The 18,020-nt window shown below is 43.3% G+C and overlaps 1 protein-coding gene across 2 annotated transcripts in view; it reads left to right on the top strand.

The window, feature by feature from the left end:
• The window catches only part of myo5b (myosin VB), a 66,169-nt gene that overhangs the window by 7,638 nt on the left and 40,511 nt on the right, over positions 1–18,020 (top strand). For both annotated transcript variants that reach the window (XM_042059554.1, XM_042059555.1), the window contains exons 2-5: positions 12,149–12,259; positions 13,492–13,663; positions 15,261–15,405; positions 17,651–17,807. In XM_042059554.1, coding sequence (XP_041915488.1) covers positions 12,149–12,259; positions 13,492–13,663; positions 15,261–15,405; positions 17,651–17,807 — 585 coding nt within the window. The remainder of the gene's footprint in view (positions 1–12,148; positions 12,260–13,491; positions 13,664–15,260; positions 15,406–17,650; positions 17,808–18,020) is intronic.

The raw sequence follows: 18,020 nt of genomic DNA, 5'->3' as shown, positions 1-18,020 counted from the left end.
CTCAAGAGCAGTGTCCATCCATTATGCAGGCCTGATGCACCTACAGTAGGGCCCAACGTTATAGGGTTCTTTTAAAACTTTGCAAACTTTTGCAACTCTGCAAAAACCTTATTGGTACTGATATAGGCTTGCTAACATGCTAACTGACACCTTATGGTGATCTAGTTAGCGATGTGAAGTCTTGTTACATTTTTGCAGGGTGTTCCATCCCAGATCTCAGAACTATAAGTGCAGTGCTTTCACATGACTATACCATGAAAATTAGTTTGAAGGTAATACCCGAAGTAGTTGCCTATAAAAAAATATAGCCTGGCTCAAAATGTACCAAATTTTTGGTGTTGCTTTAATCTGTGACTCCGCTTATAAGACCGTATAGTGCACTCACCTGTCTCTCCTTCTCTTGACATCTAAAAAAATCAGTCAGAATGGATCAGCTCCAACTGTAGTCTGCTTTTTATTTTATTATTTTACTATGTTATTGAACCCTTGACCAGAGATGTTTCCTCCTTCCTTTGAAGAAAATTCCCCTTGGGGATCCATAAAGTATCTATCTATCTATCTATCTACCTATCTTTGCCCTTGTCCAGTTGTGCATGAGTAGAACTGGACTGTTTGGCAGCAGAGTGGGCTATGTTTCAAAGCAAAGTGCAGAGTACACAGTGCAATGCCTTTGCAGAAATGTTCAAGCAGCGTTTAATCAGAACAAAGGGTTATGGTTGACTTTCTTCCAGAGAACTCAAAAACGTCCTTTGCTGCAGACTTTCAAAAAGAATTCTGCTGCTCTCTCAGCTCAGCCGCCTCTCAGCTTGTGATGCTTTAATTTGGAGAGAATTTTTATCAAAGCTTGGAGACATGGCCTGAGTTCTTTATCTTATTTATACCGACTAATTTATTGTGTGTACCAATGACACAGAGGTGACCGTTTCAATCACTAATTTTCTTTGCATCCTATAAAGACATCAGTATGCCATTGTTGAGTTAGGATGAGAAAGCCTGCCTTACTACAGTATGCCAGCAATGTTATTTATTTATGTAAAAATGATTCTTTGCTATCTAAATTGGCTAGACTCATTTGGATTGAAACTGCTTGTACTTGAAGCAAGGAATTAGAGGTATAGAAAGCTTGCTCAATATGGGATCCTTAGACATCACGATAAAACCTACTTAGTTCAAATCAGCTTACTGAGATACAACAGATAAATCCAGTGATGAGTCAAACAAGCTGTTAAAAGGAGGCAGCGGTGGGCGAAGTGGACCCTAGAATGAGGCGTGAATGTGCTCACTGAGTAGGCAAGACAATAATACTCTTTCTGTGTCAAGCCCACATAGTTAGTTACCATCATCACATCACATTATTCAGCACACTGCTCTCCCAGCGTTTGATAGCCTCACAGGTGTCGGAGGAGCTTCACCATAGAAAAGCTGAGAGGCCACTTGTGTTCTTTTTCTCTACATCAGGCTGAAAGTGCCCACCCTCAGCCGCAGAGCACGGGGAGATCTGCGCTGACGTGACGTAAGCCACGTGAACTATTATGAGCTGCTACAACGTGTGTGTGGCCCAACTCTTACACGGTGAGGGGGGGGGGGGGGGGGGGTGGGGGGTGCCCAACCCTCGTGCCCAACCCTCGTGCCCAACCCTCGTGCCCAACCCTCGTGCCCCATCAGATGAGCTCTGTTAGTTACAGAGGGCTCAGATGTTGTGTGCTTGTCACTGCTAATTGGTTGTGAAAACTGTGTGCTCATTTAGGGGCCCTATATGCGTAACCTAAATACAGCCAAAGGCTTCAGTCATCAAAACATATCTGTCACTTTTTTGAATGCCAGAATAACTTGTCATTCTCACACGTGCACATACATTAACTCACTAACATATATACACACACACACACACCAGTTTGATTGAAAGAAAGTTAAAGAACAGTCCTCAAAACCCAGCCAGTACTTTGTATTTATGATAATGACTTTTTCTGGTCTTTTGGCGTCCTAATTACAGTCTCAAAAGTAACTCGTTCACGCGGCATAAAGATCCAATGGAGTGCTCAGATCTTTTTGATTACATCATGAAAGCTTTTCTGTCCCAGAAAAACAAAGTGTGGGAGTATTTTCCCCTCTTACTTGGCACTGAAAACACTTGAAAGATGACTTGTTTCCACGGTCCTTGATGGTCCTTGATGTTGTCTGTCTACCATGTCTAAGCGCTGGAACCCTGGAGCTGGAGCACACCTAAGCATCGCTCTCATGGGCTTGTGTTGGTTTTTGCCTAAAGTAAGCATTGTACTGTATGTCATTCATGCAGGTCATACAGAGAAAAGCGGATGAGTCAATATCTCAGCATACACACAGCAGTAAATGACTGACATATAACTGATTATATAAAGTTTTTTTTAAAATGATGGCATAAGGTGGTTTGTTAAACGGCAATTGTACTCTCAAAGTACATAATATTCAAATATCAGTCTTTGAACCAGAGTTTTAAACTATGACTGTCAGGATATAGATTGCATCATTACCTAATCTATCTCTTGTTTGTCCCACATTAAACCTACAGACTATAGATAAATCACACTGTATGTTGATATAAATGAAGTAGACGTACCTGGTAATGAGAGAGTGGTGAAGAGAGGGAAAGGAACACGTCAGGAGGCCTCGCCAATCTCGCCAGATCTCGCCAATGGGCTTGCCTCAGTGCTGTCCCTCTGGACTGTTAGAGGGTCTCACCACTGTCACAAGCCTTGCTACAGGCTATCACCAAAGATTCTTGATTACTCCGCTTTAACCGTCTCTGGTATCATTGTGACTGGCTATTAAAGAATTAATTCATTGCTACATCAACTAATCACTCAGCACATTTATGCTTGATTGCGCTCTGCTCGATGAAATCAGCAAATAAACTGTAGGTATCCCCACTAATTCTCGCTTTGTGATAACTGTAGTGCTAAGCCTGTGCTCGTGAAATCAGGATCCTCAAAGTTCTCAGTAAGTGTAGAACTGTTTGTGTGTCTCTGCATTCTTTTTTCAACTGATTGGGGACGGTACGGACAAAAAGGCATAGAATGCACTGCAGTTCTGACAAACTGTCGGTCTTCAAGAATCAAAAATGTACCTCGTTGTTACAGGGCTTGGGTGAAGTTCTATTTTTAGCCATACCAACTCATTGCACCTTTAACTACACTGGCAGGAGTGCGAGCCTCTTACATAACACCTGCCGTGTTCCTAGGTGTGTCCCTCCCCTCACCCCTGCTCCATTCCCGTGTCATTACTACACAAGCCCAGATGAGATCATCGACAGCAGTGTTTTACAAAGCAAATGAGCTGGGGACTTCTCTGAAGCCTATTTTCATAGGCACGATGGAGCACTACATCTGCATGCTGCACAAGCATGCATACAGCTGGCACGCTGCCCACTCTGGATGAACGCTTTTTCTCTCTCTCTCTCTCTCTCTCACTCTCCTGTACAGTAACATGAAAAGCTTGGAGGGTTCTCAGCAGGGAGTCTTTATGTAAATACAGCCTTTCTGATAACTTTCATTCCAAAACATTTCGTTTCCTCTTGCTGAGGCACAGTTTTCAACTCATGCACACATCTACATCAAGACATACTCATCCAAAAGTCCTCATTCTCTATGTCTTAGTGCAGGCCTGTAGAGCTGACAATTACTCTGCAGGAGCATGGTGCTGAAACTAAGCTAAGTTGATCTGCAGGTATTCAGGTCATTGGTATACCTGCTAATGTTCTCCATTCTCTCCCTCATGTGGATGTGTGACTGAGGTCATTAAAGTGAAACTTGACTGAGCTTCTCTCTTCCTGGTGGGTTTATGATGTATGGAAAAGTGTACCTGAAAAGACTATCACTCTTTTGTTATATTACTGTATGTGATGGGTTAAAAAGGAAAAGATCGACTCATCAGTTTGGGGATGTTCCATGGCTTGGAGCAGCAACTATAATTAATGGTTATCTCGGTCTACCTTTTGTGTCCTCTTTGGTCATTAACATTAACATTACACCACAGTCAGAAGTGCTTCACTGAAATTACTGCGTTTTGCCACTTTTCCGTCCATTGATTATGATACTATTTCAATGACATTTTTTATTTGTTGTCATTTCCTCCAAGGGCCCATACATGTCCCATACATTTTTTATTAGATGGAAGTGCTAATGTAATTTTAATCGACACAATCTCTCCAGAGAGATTTCACAAGTTTAAAACCATGCTGTGCATTTTTACCAAAACATCTCCACTAGGGAACTTTCATTCAAATAGTACTTCCACTTCCCTCTAGCGCCATTATCATTTCTAGTTCCAGCTAAATATGTTTTGGACACATTTGGAGCAAATGCAATGATACATCTAATAGAGAGTTTGGGATTTGAGACTCTGCTTTGTCACTGGGGGTGTCTCACTAGCAGTGATGACATTGTAGTTTATGTAGTTCTCCCCACTTTAAAGCCCCCCTGTGTAATGTGTTCAACTCAATAAAACGGTTTAGAAATCATTGTGATGGATTAATGACCTGTTGTGGTGAGAATTGCGGCTTTCCCTGCTCCCCCTATACCATCTCTTAGCGGAAAACCAGCCTTGCAAGATCTGCACTATCATCCCAGCAGTGTCTGAATCAGGTAGTCCCGTCAGAAGTGAGAACGAGCGAGAAACACAAAATGCTTAAAACTCTCTGAACAAACACACGCCCCCATCAAGCACCGGTTAGCCATGCCGGCTAGGTATAAGATGACTTTATTTTTTAGATGTTCATCATGGCAGAGCAGTGATGAGACCAAAGAGAGACGGTTGTGAAACATGCACCCCAAAGCTGTAGGGGGAGCTCTGTAGAGAAAAATGCAACAACAAAAGCGAGAAATCGGCGAAGAAATTACTGGAGTTACAGAACGGCCCTTTAAAGCTGTAAACTCCCATGGTTCAGTTCACTAACATACTGCAGTTTACCCCTCAGCTCTAGCCCTCAGTAGGGCTAGTATTTGGCAAGTCTTTACTAGTGTAGGATGCCTTGTCCAATGCTCTGATTAACTGAGGATGCAGAAGATGCTGAACATGAGGGCAGAGTAATCACCTTCCACCTGAATCCAGCTAATTGGAATAAAACTAACTAAATCAATGTCAAGAATTTTTCTAATGGTCATATAGGTCATGTAGAGATACTGTGTCCTGTTCACTGAGATTCCTCAGTATTCCTAGTCTGATCCACAGCCGTGTTCATTAGTGCTGTGTGGTGAACAGTGCAAGCAGCCTCCATCTGCTGCTCTCATGTCTTTGTCCCAGGGCTCTGTATGCTGCCTTTCCCCACTGCAGGATCCTCCGCATCCTCTGGGATCTGCAGAAATATCTAGAGCTTCCTTGCAACTTTGCCTTTGTAATGAGTTGTAGCATCCCCAGTTCAAAGTCCTAGAGTTGAGCTGAAGGTTCTCAAAACCATGTCTGTGTTGTTCTCCCCCCCCTCCAGCGCTTGTCAGATTTGTGTTAGCGCCGCTGTATGTGATCATTTATGATGCCTTGATCATAACTTTCTAACAGTAGTCGGCTCTCTGAGAATTACTCTGCCTGAGGGAATTAATGTACATCTACTAGGCTAAAGACTAAACGTAAGCTTTGGTATGTATGTTATAACAGTTTTGTCAGATGTTCATGTGCTTTGTGTGCATGCCACTCCATAGCACTAGGGCTTGTATTTTTTTAATAGCTCTTGTAATTTGTCAGTTGTGTTTTTGGCTGGTCAGTACCATCAAGCATTAAGTAAAAGAAGGTAGGAAAGGCCACATTTTGCATAAGTGAATACATTTTTTGCACAGACACGTTACGGTCACCAGGGATAATCATAAATAATCTTTATGAAAGTCCATATAGGGGAGTATGACTGCATCAGCATCTGACATTTTTCAGCCATTGATATTACTTTAGTTTTGCAGCCTGAAAAACACATTGTCTGAGAAGCAATGTTTGGGCATTAATATCATGAAAAGTATTATTCATAGCCAGCCAAAACTTTGTTGGATGGAAAACAAACCATTCAAATTTTGTACGGCATGATCTTTGATTTTCTACATGACCCTATATTAGAAAAAAGTGCAAAAAGAGTGTCATTAAGGGTAGTATAACATGTAGATTTGTTTACAAACCAGCAAAGATAATTTCTAAAAAAAAACGTGAGTAATTTGTGATTCTCTAGGTCAGGAGAGAGGGAAGTTGCATGGCTGGTTGTCCGTAGTAGACGGGTAGGCTATGGCTGGTAAGGCAGTACAAACCTTTAGTCCAGTCATGAGAATATGTTTGTCTTCCATTCTGCAAATTTTCGACATTAAAGGAATAATACTTTTAAAGGAGATAGTGCCGCAATCATTTTCCTGGATTCTGATATGACACAGAATGACCCTTCATTAAAATACCTTTCTTTTGTTAAATGAATAATACACTGTGCAGTGTATTATAATAGGGAATGGTCATGGTCTAATTTACATCATTTGTCTCAGGGGTTTTCCGTATGGCTCAAGCAGGCTAAATTGTGATGACACTGAAAAAAGTGTCGAGTGAAACACATATTGATTCAGGTGTGCACTCCGTTTGTCTGCTCAGCTCGGCTCACCCTGTGAGAGAGAGAGAGAGAGCGAATGAGAGAGAGAGCGAATGAGAGAGAGAATGTGAGAGAGAATGTGAGTAATTTCCTTGAATGCCTGAAGGCTCACTGTGCCATCCTTTTCCATGTAATACATTGAAGTGGAACTTTCAACATTGTTTATGGAGGAGCTTGTAGCAGCATTACCATTGATAGGGTGGCAGAAGTGAGTTGGCAAAACTGTAAGGCAAAACTTAAGTTTTTCGGGTGTGACCTAGGGCTAGAAATGATTTAAAAGCCGCTATAAAAATGAAACAAATGAAAATGTCAGCGAGAGCGGCTTTTTCTGCCACAGAGAAAAGCCGCTCTGCCTTTGGGCGTCATCAGGTGATAGTCAGTGGTATTGCTGCTCAAGAAGTACATCTACAATATGCTAACATATAACATAATATTGTGCTTTTCTTGTGCAGCCACATTTCACTTATGCAAACTTAAAAATCTACCCAGAATTCAGACTCTGAACGTCAGAACTCCAGATTTTTGCATGTCTTATGGCTAGACTGGGGTTGTGTCTAAAAATGGATGCAGTTGGAGACCTAGTTTGCATAAAAGTGACTCAAAGATGACTCTGCCGTATGTCGGAGCTCTCGCCTCAGCTCCTCTGACTGACTCCTGCTACCTGAAGCACAGCTGTGTGTCTGAATGAGGGTTGGATCTGCTCTCTATCAGTGTCATCTCCCCTCCAGATCTCTGAATCATGGCCTCATTGTGTCAGCTTGGATCTCACTGCCCCACCCCACGACGAGGTGAAACCCAAAAGATGAAGTCTACTCTTAGCTTTTAGTCTAGCTGACCTGTCCTTCATTTCTCTGCAAGATGAGTGAGTGAGGAGAAAGAAAAACAATGTTTATTCATAGTTCTGTTCAATTTTGCTTGTGGTGTTACAACTATGAATAGCCACGTGTTACAGTGGAAATAATTTTTCCAGTGAAGTTGACATATTAGCATACCTATTGTCACCTATAAGTGACAGGGAAATGCTAACAGGATTCATGTTTAGTAACAAATATGCAAAAGAGAAAGTTTATTATGTTGCCAAAGTTACAGTTCAAAGAGGAACTGTGTTATTCTTGATTAAGTGCTTAAAGACACTATGATTGGCTACTTGGATTGCAGCTGGTTTGGACCTTAATGCTGTGCGTTGAATTTAAAATCAGTGAGCTCCATGATCCAGTATTCCCAGTTCTGTTCAAATACATTTGAAGTGTGGACTGCATAAGAGTCCTAAATAGAGTTGTCAAAGACTGGAGGAAAATATCAGACATGACTCAAAAAATGAAGTTCACCCCTCCCCTTTTTCCTGAAATACAGCTGAGATGGATGAAGATGTCTAGCTGTAGGCCATGTGTGTAGAACGCCATTAGAAATGGCATGCTCAGGCACAGTGCGTCGCTGGATTAGGACGGATCTCTCATTCCCCTCCTCTCCTCCCTCCTTCTCCTCCTCCCACTGCCTGACCTCTCCTGTTTAACAGGATTAAAAACCACTGTCATCAGCATGCACTGCTCCCATACAGAGCAAGACTATTGCCTTGGGCAACGCAGGCACTGTTCCAAAGTTCACCACACACACACACACACACACACACACACACACACACACACACACACACACACACACACACACACACACACACACACACACACACACACACACACCCACCTCACCCAGGTCTGACTGTGGACACCAGGGAGCAGTGAGTATGAGGAGGGTGCCTTATCTGTAATGAGCTCCTCAGATGAGAGCTGGCTCAGGGGGGGAGAGCTGTGACGGCCGGCTGCTCCCTAGAACGGATGAATCAGGCTTGAGGGAGGAGTGTTGGGCCTTGATGAAGCGTGCACCACTAGAGGTGGAATAAGACCGTGGTCATTGCTTGTCGCATGAAGACTCAAATTGTTTTGTTTTAAGGAGAATAAGATAGTCCTAAAAGTTATTTGTTATCGTTTATTTGATGTAATCTGTGGTATTTCTCCCCCAGCTCCCAATAGAGGATACTCCACAGATAATAAGGCCCATTTATCACACTGACACAGCACCTAGTATATCTCCCCATGCCCCATTATAGCACTAGCGAGTATTATGAAAGATGAAAGCCTGGTAGATATTGGGGGACAGGTTCTCCTTAATCCCCCGGCTGACTTTTTATCATGAAGCTGCAGTCAGACCCGGTGTCCAGCAACCCCATTTGACCCCTGTGTTGTTCACTCTCACACACTGAAGAGTGTAGCTGAAAATCTCCTTGACTTCCAACCGCGTCCTGAAGGACTGATAACACTCTGCATAGGGCTCTGTGCCCAGTGGCCAGCGCCCGCCCTGTTGGCATGGGTAGCCAGGTGAACGCCTCAGACTGTTGCTCCAGCCCCTGCCCTGTTGGCATGGGTAGCCAGGTGAAAGCCTCAGACTGTTGCTCCAGCGCACTGAGTTAACACCCCACTTCACCTCAGGAATGAGAAGGGTGAGTGGAACGATCACCTGGATTTTCAACGTCTCCTCCGAATCTTGCAATATCCCCTTCTCTCCTCTCCAGCCCATTTCCTACTTCTGACTGTCTGGACTGCCCTCTGACTTTGCAAATCTATGTGCACACACATACTCTCTCTTTCTATCTCTTTTCTCTTTCTATCTCTTTTCTCTTTCTTTCTCTCCCCCCCTATCGTTCTCTCTTTTCTGCAGTGTACCATTCTTATCTAATATTTGTCCTGTCAGGGGTGCTTGAGAGGGGTATGTGGGGTTGGGGTGCTGTTTCTGCTGATTGCCCCACTTCCATGCTGACTCAGGGCTGTCTTCAAAGGCACTCTCCTCTCCTGTCCTCTCCTCTCCTCTCCACTCCTCTCTTCCCTTCTCACTTGTCTAGGCGTACGCACAGCTATCGACATAAAAGAAGAGCCATGGATTTTTTCCCTCCTTGATGTCCCAATCTTGCACTAGTGTGTCCTGCTCAAGACAGATACAAGGCTGATTGACAATGCTCCTGTACTGTGATCTTTGGAATAGTGGTCTATTAAGAGCAACACCTCTAGAAATGGTGCCTTAAAAAATGCTGGTACTACTACTAAGAAATGCTGGATTGACATCCCAGAATGCCCAATTCTCTGGTGTCAGGAAATTCAGGATGGCTTTCTTGCATATTTATCATATTCCTTTCATATGTGTGTATGTGTTTTTAAATATTTGACATGTTTGGTTGATGACCTAGAAGTAGTAGACTATGAATGTCTGAAAATCCTTTGAAAAATGTTCAATTTCCTTTGACTGTCCACTTTTCTCATTGTTTTGGCCTACAGCAAAATTCATGAAAGAATGTGAGGTGGAGATTACTCTGTAAATCGTGTCCTTCATACCCCCTCAACTCAAGGGCAGCTGCAGGCAGAGCTGCATTATTCTGGCCTGCTGTCATGCACTTTTCCAGGCCAGTGTATGGCATTTCAGGTTATTCCTTAAATGCCAGGGCTTATTGTGTAAAGTTTATTTTACTAAACTACATTGACTGTCTGTCTGTCTGTGTGTGTGTGTGTGTGTCTGTGTGTGTGTGGTTTGTTATCGTTATGTTTGACCATGACAATACAAGATACAGTACCAGCAGCAACTTGCATAATGCCAGATGAATGATCCTATGTTTTAAAGAGTGGGATTTGCTAAATTAGAATCATTAGATTACTGAGCACAATACTCTAGGTCAATTCAGATTCATAAGCCAATTCAGAATTCCAATTCAGAATAGGTTGTTCATTTTTTAGATATTAATGAAAATATCTAAATCATACAAATGAATTAAAAAGTCATCAAAATATGACCGTAGATGTGGTGCTTCACTGCATGTTTTTTTACTGGGTATGTTGGAGGTTTCAGTGACATGAGAGTGAGGATGTGCTTATTGAGATGATGTCTCTTTTACTGGGTATGTTGGAGGTTTCAGTGACATGAGAGTGAGGATGTGCTTATTGAGATGATGTCAGCATGTCTTCCCAAATGCAGACTGGGCAGGCTGGCTGACGCAGTGAAATCTGATCGCTGGAACATCCCTCTGCCAACAAGGCTGTGTTCTGTTGACATGTACCTCATGAATGGGAGGCAGAAACTCAAATAAAGCCTAGAAGCAGAGGCTCTGACTGGAATAGGAGATGAAAGTAGCCATCTATGCTTTTATGCTTTAGCAGGATTCCACTGTCCTCCACTGAATGACTCATTTAGGCCAAAATCCTTTTATTCCACTCGGCTGCCATGTTCTAACACTTTTGGGCCACTTATTGGGCATCTATTTCAGGCAGAACTGCGTGTGCGCAAGGCTTCACGAATCACGACACACCAACCTCCCTGCAGCTGCGAAATCACAACACATGATTGGCACGATGTATTCATGGCATACCACATGATTAGCACGATGTATTCACAACATACCACATGATTGGCACGATGTATTCATGGCATACCACATGATTGGCACGATGAATTCACATGTCAACTTTTGGTGGCGGAAAGAGCATAATATGTGTACTGTAGACGACTGCCATGTTTGCATTACAAACTAACCGCATACATTTCTATGGGAGATTCGTTGAGTTCTGTGTCTCCTTATTAGAAAGTCTCTGTTTAGGCTTCATTCTGTAGCCAGTGATCCTTGTCTTTACTCTTATTCATGTCCTTACTGTGATCCATGTCTTTACTGTGATCCATGTCCTGAGCGCTGCACTTAAAGATTCCTCTAAGACCGGTGTCATCCCAGGCTGACTGTGGAAACCCCTCCAACCAGTGTGTGTGTGTGTGTGTGTGTGTGTTTCATGCGGATGAGTGTGGTTCTGCGAGCGGCCCTTGGCTCTGCAGAGTCGCATTAAAGCTTAATGCCAGTGGCTCCCGGTGACTTCTGTCTCTTTTTTTTGGGGGGGGGGGGATTGTTCTGCGTCTGTGCCCATACTGCACGTTCATATCAGTTCTCTCCTCGCCGCGCTGCAACTTGAGCCACTTCTCTATTCACCACATGAGGCCTTTAATAATTCACCAGGCGCTGAGATTAATAGGAAACGATCCAGCGCTGCGAGAGGCGCCATGAAAGTAAACGTGTTGTTTTGGTTGTGCGTGAGGGCTTGGTCTGTGTATGTTGTGAACTTTTTTTTTCTCCATGTACTCTGAGTGCCAAACAAGATTATGAAGGACAGTCGGGTAGAACTGAATTATGCATATTCATCTGCAAAGAAATGAAATGCGTACAGTTCATAGGGAGAGTTATTCGTTGTTAGATTTTGATGAAACCGTTGTTAGATTTTGTTTCAGCTACTCAGACGTTAAAAAGGGCATGCAATTGTTGAGTCCCATGTACTACAAGGTTTCTTTCTAAATGAAATGACACTAAATGCTTTCTGTTGTGTGTATCTCATGGGGCACTAAATTAATTTAGTACCAGCTGATTTGTGATTCCATTTTCTTAAATTTCCCCTTGGGGATCAATAAAGTATCTATCTGTCTGTCTGTCTGTCTCTATCATGTTGGCTCAGTGTGGCTAATGCTTCTTGTTTCCATGGGTTGCAGTACACACGGGTGTGGATCCCCGACCCGGAAGATGTGTGGAAGTCAGCGGAGATCGTCCGCGACTACAAGGAGGGTGAGCCCGTCCTGCACCTGAAATTGGAGGATGAGTCGGTAAGGTTACATCACATTTATGTACCTTTATTCAGAATGACTTGCTGTTCAGATATACAGTCTCATCATATGTGTCTTCCCTGGGAATTGAACCCATATTGGTATCTTGCTCTACAAGTTAAGCCACTAAAACACAAGTTGATCCACAAAATCTAATCGATGCCACGAATGCCCTGTAGGGGTCACTGTTTCCCAACGCCCTCCTAAGTCAGTCATTGGCCGGACATGACTGCGCCCGACAGGCCAACAAGCTTATCTTCCTTACAGCTCAACAGCGGCAGCTAAAGAGGCATGAAGGGGGCCAAGTCTGCTCAGACACCGAGGGCTTAGAAGGTGCTTTGCTGGAGTGGACCAAAGGTTTAGCTGCCGTCTGCAGCAGGACCTCTGTGTTTACCTAATGTGCCATGGACACTAGAGCTGCTCATGGACCAGACTGGTCCTGTTGATGTTCCTCATTATTGTGATAGTAAACAGCAGCTTTCTCTGCTGTGGCTAGTTTATTTGGTTAGCATTTGTTCTGATGCTTTTAACATGATTTTAACACTGATAAACATTTAACTCTCTCTCTCTGTGTATTTCTGTCTCTCTTGCTTTTCATGCTACTGTTCACTGCTTATGCAGAGTATAATCACAATGTCAGTCACACCGCATGATTCATTAATCACGTCGGCTGTTTTTAGACCAGACTTAGAACAGTTAATAACCATGTTTTGTGACGGCACATCTTTTGTAGCTCAACAGGTGGCAGAACAGCTTATGCTGAAGTGGCAAGATTTTCCTCACAATGCCAGGGCACATTTGGCAGGATTAGTCTGAGTTGTAGCTGGCGACATGGCTTGCGCACATGGGTTCTGCCACTGCTTCCCTTATTACCACAGCCCTTCTACCCGCTGGGTTACCCTGGCAGCCTGCTGAACATGGAATTCACTCAATGTTTTAGACACATTTTTGATTAAATGGTCATGATTCAGAATAATGCGGGCATGTAATATGCTTGTAAGGATATGCTTTATATTTATATCATGGCTTTAGTCACTGATAATTGATTAAATCAAGCTGATTCACCACACTGTCCCAAATTCAACAAAACAATATGCCTTTGTGACTTTGTCAAAGTGAAATCTAGATCCTGTATCTCCCCTTTTATTCTAAAAGTTATATTTAAAACGGGGGTTTTATTTTCTTCTTTAGTTTTGCTCGTTGTCTTCATACCCATTCTCCTTTTATCTCAGCCTTTGCAGTATGCCATTAAGCCCAAAGACAACCAGCTTCCATTTCTGCGGAACCCTGATATTTTGGTGGGTGAAAATGACCTCACTGCCCTCAGCTACCTTCACGAGCCTGCTGTGCTCCACAACCTCAAGGTCCGCTTCCTGGAGTCCAACCACATTTATACGTACTGCGGTGAGTGCCTGGACACATGATTCACTGTCCCCTGGGCTTCGCTAATATTTTCTATTGTCATTATGATTGTGTCACTTTTTGTTGTTGTTTCTTGCTCGGATGTTTCTTGCTCCTTTTGTTCCACCTCCATATGAGGTAACCTTTTTGTCATCATGGGATGGTTTGAAAATGTTTGTCTTTCTCGTGTCGTCTCCTCCCAACACTGCCCATTCATGTCATTCCCACGACTCCTCCTGGTTCACCCTATTAACTGGGATGGTAAGTGGGTGGAATGTACAGTAAACAAGAGGATTATTGGACTAGAACAAAGACTTTGCTTGTCCATGTCATCTTTACCATCCCCTCATCCAAGCCTGTGTATATGTATTGGTTGCCTTGCCCCCTATAGCAATAGCAGTAAGTAAAGTAGAACCTGCCATAAGCTTCCTATTCAAACCTGTGGCCTGTTCAGCTTTCTCTTCCTACACTTCCAAATGGGCATCTAACCTGGCTTAGGCTTCCAACCAAAACTAGGCTACGCCTATGAACAGAAACTGCCTTGATTTGTTTTGTATACAGACTGCGTCTTGAGTGCACATTTTCATAGACTGTCTGGCTCAGTTTTTGCCTTCAAACCTCTCCAACAGACAGGAGGTCAGGCTGTTGCACTAGTGTTTCTCCTGTCAGGGAGAATGAGACAGAAGCATTGCAGAGAGACACAATTTGTTTTTGTCTTTCCCTGAGAAACAACTGGGTCATAATCACAATACTCTAACACAGGAAGTCAGGAGAATTGGAAACTGGAGCATTCTCACTTATTGTCTTTTGTATTTCGAGGCACAGATACATATTGTCATTCCATTTTTATTGTTCTCATTCCCTTATTGTTTTATTTCCAACTCACATGCCTAATCATCATGCTATAGCAGATTTAAAACTTAAACTCTCACATAAATGTGCCTCTTGCTCCTTTTTGAACTGCAGACTTGTATTGACTTGTATAATACTGTTGTGTAGGAGGTGGGGGGGGGGGGGGGGGTGCAGGGTGAAGGGTGAAGGGTGATGTAGTTGGGTGTGTATTTGTATATTTGTCTTGATGTCATATACTGTATGTCCAGACGTATAGATCACAAACAAGTAACCCAATATGGATGAAACTAGAGAATTATTCTACACTACAACGACGTATAGATCACAAACAAGTAACCCTATATAAAGAATTATTCTACTTTTATTCAATGCAACACTTACACAATGTCATCAATGAGTGTTGTCACAACATGTCATAACAGAAATCTGGTTGAGTCAAGATCTCTTGCTTCAGTCAACCAGGTGGAAAATATCAATGGTCAAGTTGAAGTCATCAACTGCACAATCATAACAGTCACTCACAGTGTCATGTTTAAAGCACTGCTTACCTCTGCGGTTGAGGGAGTAGTCCATTTCACAACCTCACCACCTCAGCCTAAGCCGCAGGGCTTACTGTTAGTCACTCTGATTGTGTTGTGTTGGACATGATTGGAGATAATCACAGGATGTGTTAATAGCATTACACACTGCAATACATGCTGCACGCGTTAGGCTCTGTCTAATCCTGTCATCTTTCCCCCATCCTCAGGAATTGTCCTGGTGGCCATCAACCCGTACGAGCAGCTGCATATCTATGGAGAAGAGGTTATCAATGCGTACAGCGGGCAGAACATGGGAGACATGGACCCCCATATATTTGCAGTGGCTGAGGAAGCTTATAAGCAAATGGCTAGGTACAGGGCCCTACTTATTAGCCTGACGAGCCAGACCCACGTCAAGATGTAGGGTCTGGGAACTCACCATTGGCAGTGCTCAATCCGAGGGGCGGGATAAACGGTTGTCTTTCAAATTCCCTCTGCATTCAATTGGGTAGCGCTACAATTCACGAGTCCCATGCGTTTTCCCACCAGCGGAGCTAGTTGGCTAGTTGATCAAACTTTTGCAAACTTAACTCAAAGTTGCCAAAAAAAGCTTAACTCGAGTCGCGATTCAAAGACCGCTGTTCGCCAGCAGCAGCATCCATTTTCTTTGTTTTCAAGTAGCAGGGAATTCACGCGGAACCGCTGCGACTCTATACACAATGTGATTGGTCTGACCGAAGTTGGGTTTTTCCAGCTCACAAGCCAACGGAGAGTTGCTAGACTACCCTGGCTGCAAATTACACTTGCTGCCGCTAGAGTGCATCTAGATTTCTAGGCTACTTACTTATACTTTCCGAATCACTTTGCGTCCATTGTGTTTCACTAATTCACTGATTGGGATAAATGCAGAGAACAAATTTCCCTCACAGGATCAAAAGAGTATATATACTTATAATTATACTTAATTGATGTGTTTACTTTTTAAGGATGCATTTTGAAGTGAGACTTTCATATATGATTAATTCATTATGATAATCCAGTGGCACCACACTACTGTAGTCGCAGCCAGATGCAAATCTCTGTGTGTCTATTGCTTTGCTTGATTTTGACACCCAAGGGCCTCTGTAGAAGTTAAGCTTCAGCAGAATGTTAAAGATTGTGTGTATGTTCCAGCCTTTATCTAAAAGAACATTTGTAATCATTTTCATGGTTTTCTCTAAATCATCTATCAGGTGCACATTATTGAGTGGTGCAGTGTACGGGCTAGGTATTCTAAGCTTTCCATTCCTAGCCTGTGAAGAGCTGATAACGCAGGGCATGATTAGCCGCTCTGGATTTCCACTTGGTTCAAGCTTTCTTCGTCCTTAGTAGTATTTCCAACAAAACAGGAGCATTTAATTTCAACAGGAGACATCACAGTAAGAGCTGTGGAATGCAAAGAGCTAGTGTGGAGGCTAGAGAGCTCAGCTTTGAAGAGTCTACCTGCAGTGTGAGACTTCCATTATTTGGTGCTGCAAAGCAAGGGAACCCTGATTGTCTGAAATAGTCTCATCCGTAATGGAAGGCATGTGGGTGGATAATAGCTGTGTGTGGGCCTTTGTTGCCCTTGCTATTGTGATTGTGCCTCTGTTTTTCTGAAGGGGGGGGGTTTGAGAGATGGAAAAAACACAAAAGATGAAACTGTTCTCACACCAGATCCTAATCAAAGCTTTTAATGGGTATTGCAGAACCTTAGTGACTCCCCAGTGACGCAGGTCCCTGATGCAGCAGGACTAATAGATTTTAGAGAGAGAGAGAGAGAGAGAGAGAGGAGGAGGGAGAGAGAGAGAGAGAGAGTGAGAGAGAGAGAGTGTGTGAGAGAGAGAGAGAGAGAGAGAGATAGATGTTGAAACAAGGGATGGAGGAATGTGACTGTTAGTTCCAGTGTCTAATCCTCTATTACCCAGATTTTTTATATATAGTTGGGAGAAAATGTCACGTCAAATGAAGTTTAAAACAATCCTTCTGGGAATTTCCCCCTGACTAGTGTGTTCTCCGAGGGAGTGTGTGTGTGCCACACACAGAGATGAGGAACTGCAGTAGGGGCTGACACAGGCAGTGCTAGGATATGCTGACATGAAAGAGAGACAGAGAGAGAGAGACCGAGACAGAGAGAGAGAAAGTCAGCAGGAGACGATTCATCAGGCAGGATGGCTAAAGCGTGACAGCGACTGACAGAGAGCAGGCATGATCCCGGGTGGGTCGACACCACCCACATCTGACTCTGAAACTGATATGGCAACTGGCTCCTGCTGCTGGTCTAGCCCAAAGCTGTTCCTGGGTCAGCTGCCAACAGGGTAGATTTCTTTAGACAGTCATGACACTTCAGTGATGAATGAGGGCAGGAATCAGTGTTGAGGAAAAGCTAATTTTCAGTGACCCCCATGTCCAATTCAATCACAGTCTTAGACACATAAAGAACAGCATTTCACTATTTCACAGTCAATTGTGTTCCAAGGGAGAGTGTATGCCTTTATGTGCGAAACCATATTATCTGTGTCTGCAAATAACTGATGTGTTCCTTTGTCTAAAACTTTTAAGAAGCTACATCTGTATCTGTGTGTGTTTTTCCCTTCAGGGATGAGAGGAACCAGTCCATCATCGTCAGCGGGGAGTCTGGGGCAGGGAAGACCGTCTCCGCCAAGTACGGCATGCGCTACTTCGCCACGGTTGGAGGCTCGGCCAACGACAGCAACGTGGAGGAGAAAGTGCTGGCGTCGAGCCCCATCATGGAGGTGAAGGAGAAAGCGCACTGCTTTATGGATCAATCATTCAGTCTCTAAGGACATTATTAATCAATTATAGACAGACATGTGGCATTGGGATTGCCATTAGGGCCAGGGATTGATGAACTCTGCCCCATTATTTACTGAATATACTTCCTAGATATGCTTCCTAGCCTCGACTGGTGATAATGGAATTCTACTATGTAACTAATCGATTAGTTA

This window comes from Alosa sapidissima, chromosome 13, assembly GCF_018492685.1.
Source record: "Alosa sapidissima isolate fAloSap1 chromosome 13, fAloSap1.pri, whole genome shotgun sequence".
NCBI classification, from domain to species: domain Eukaryota; kingdom Metazoa; phylum Chordata; class Actinopteri; order Clupeiformes; family Clupeidae; genus Alosa; species Alosa sapidissima.
The sequence above is the reverse complement of the archived record's forward strand: the minus strand, read 5'-3'. Positions and strand labels throughout refer to the sequence as shown.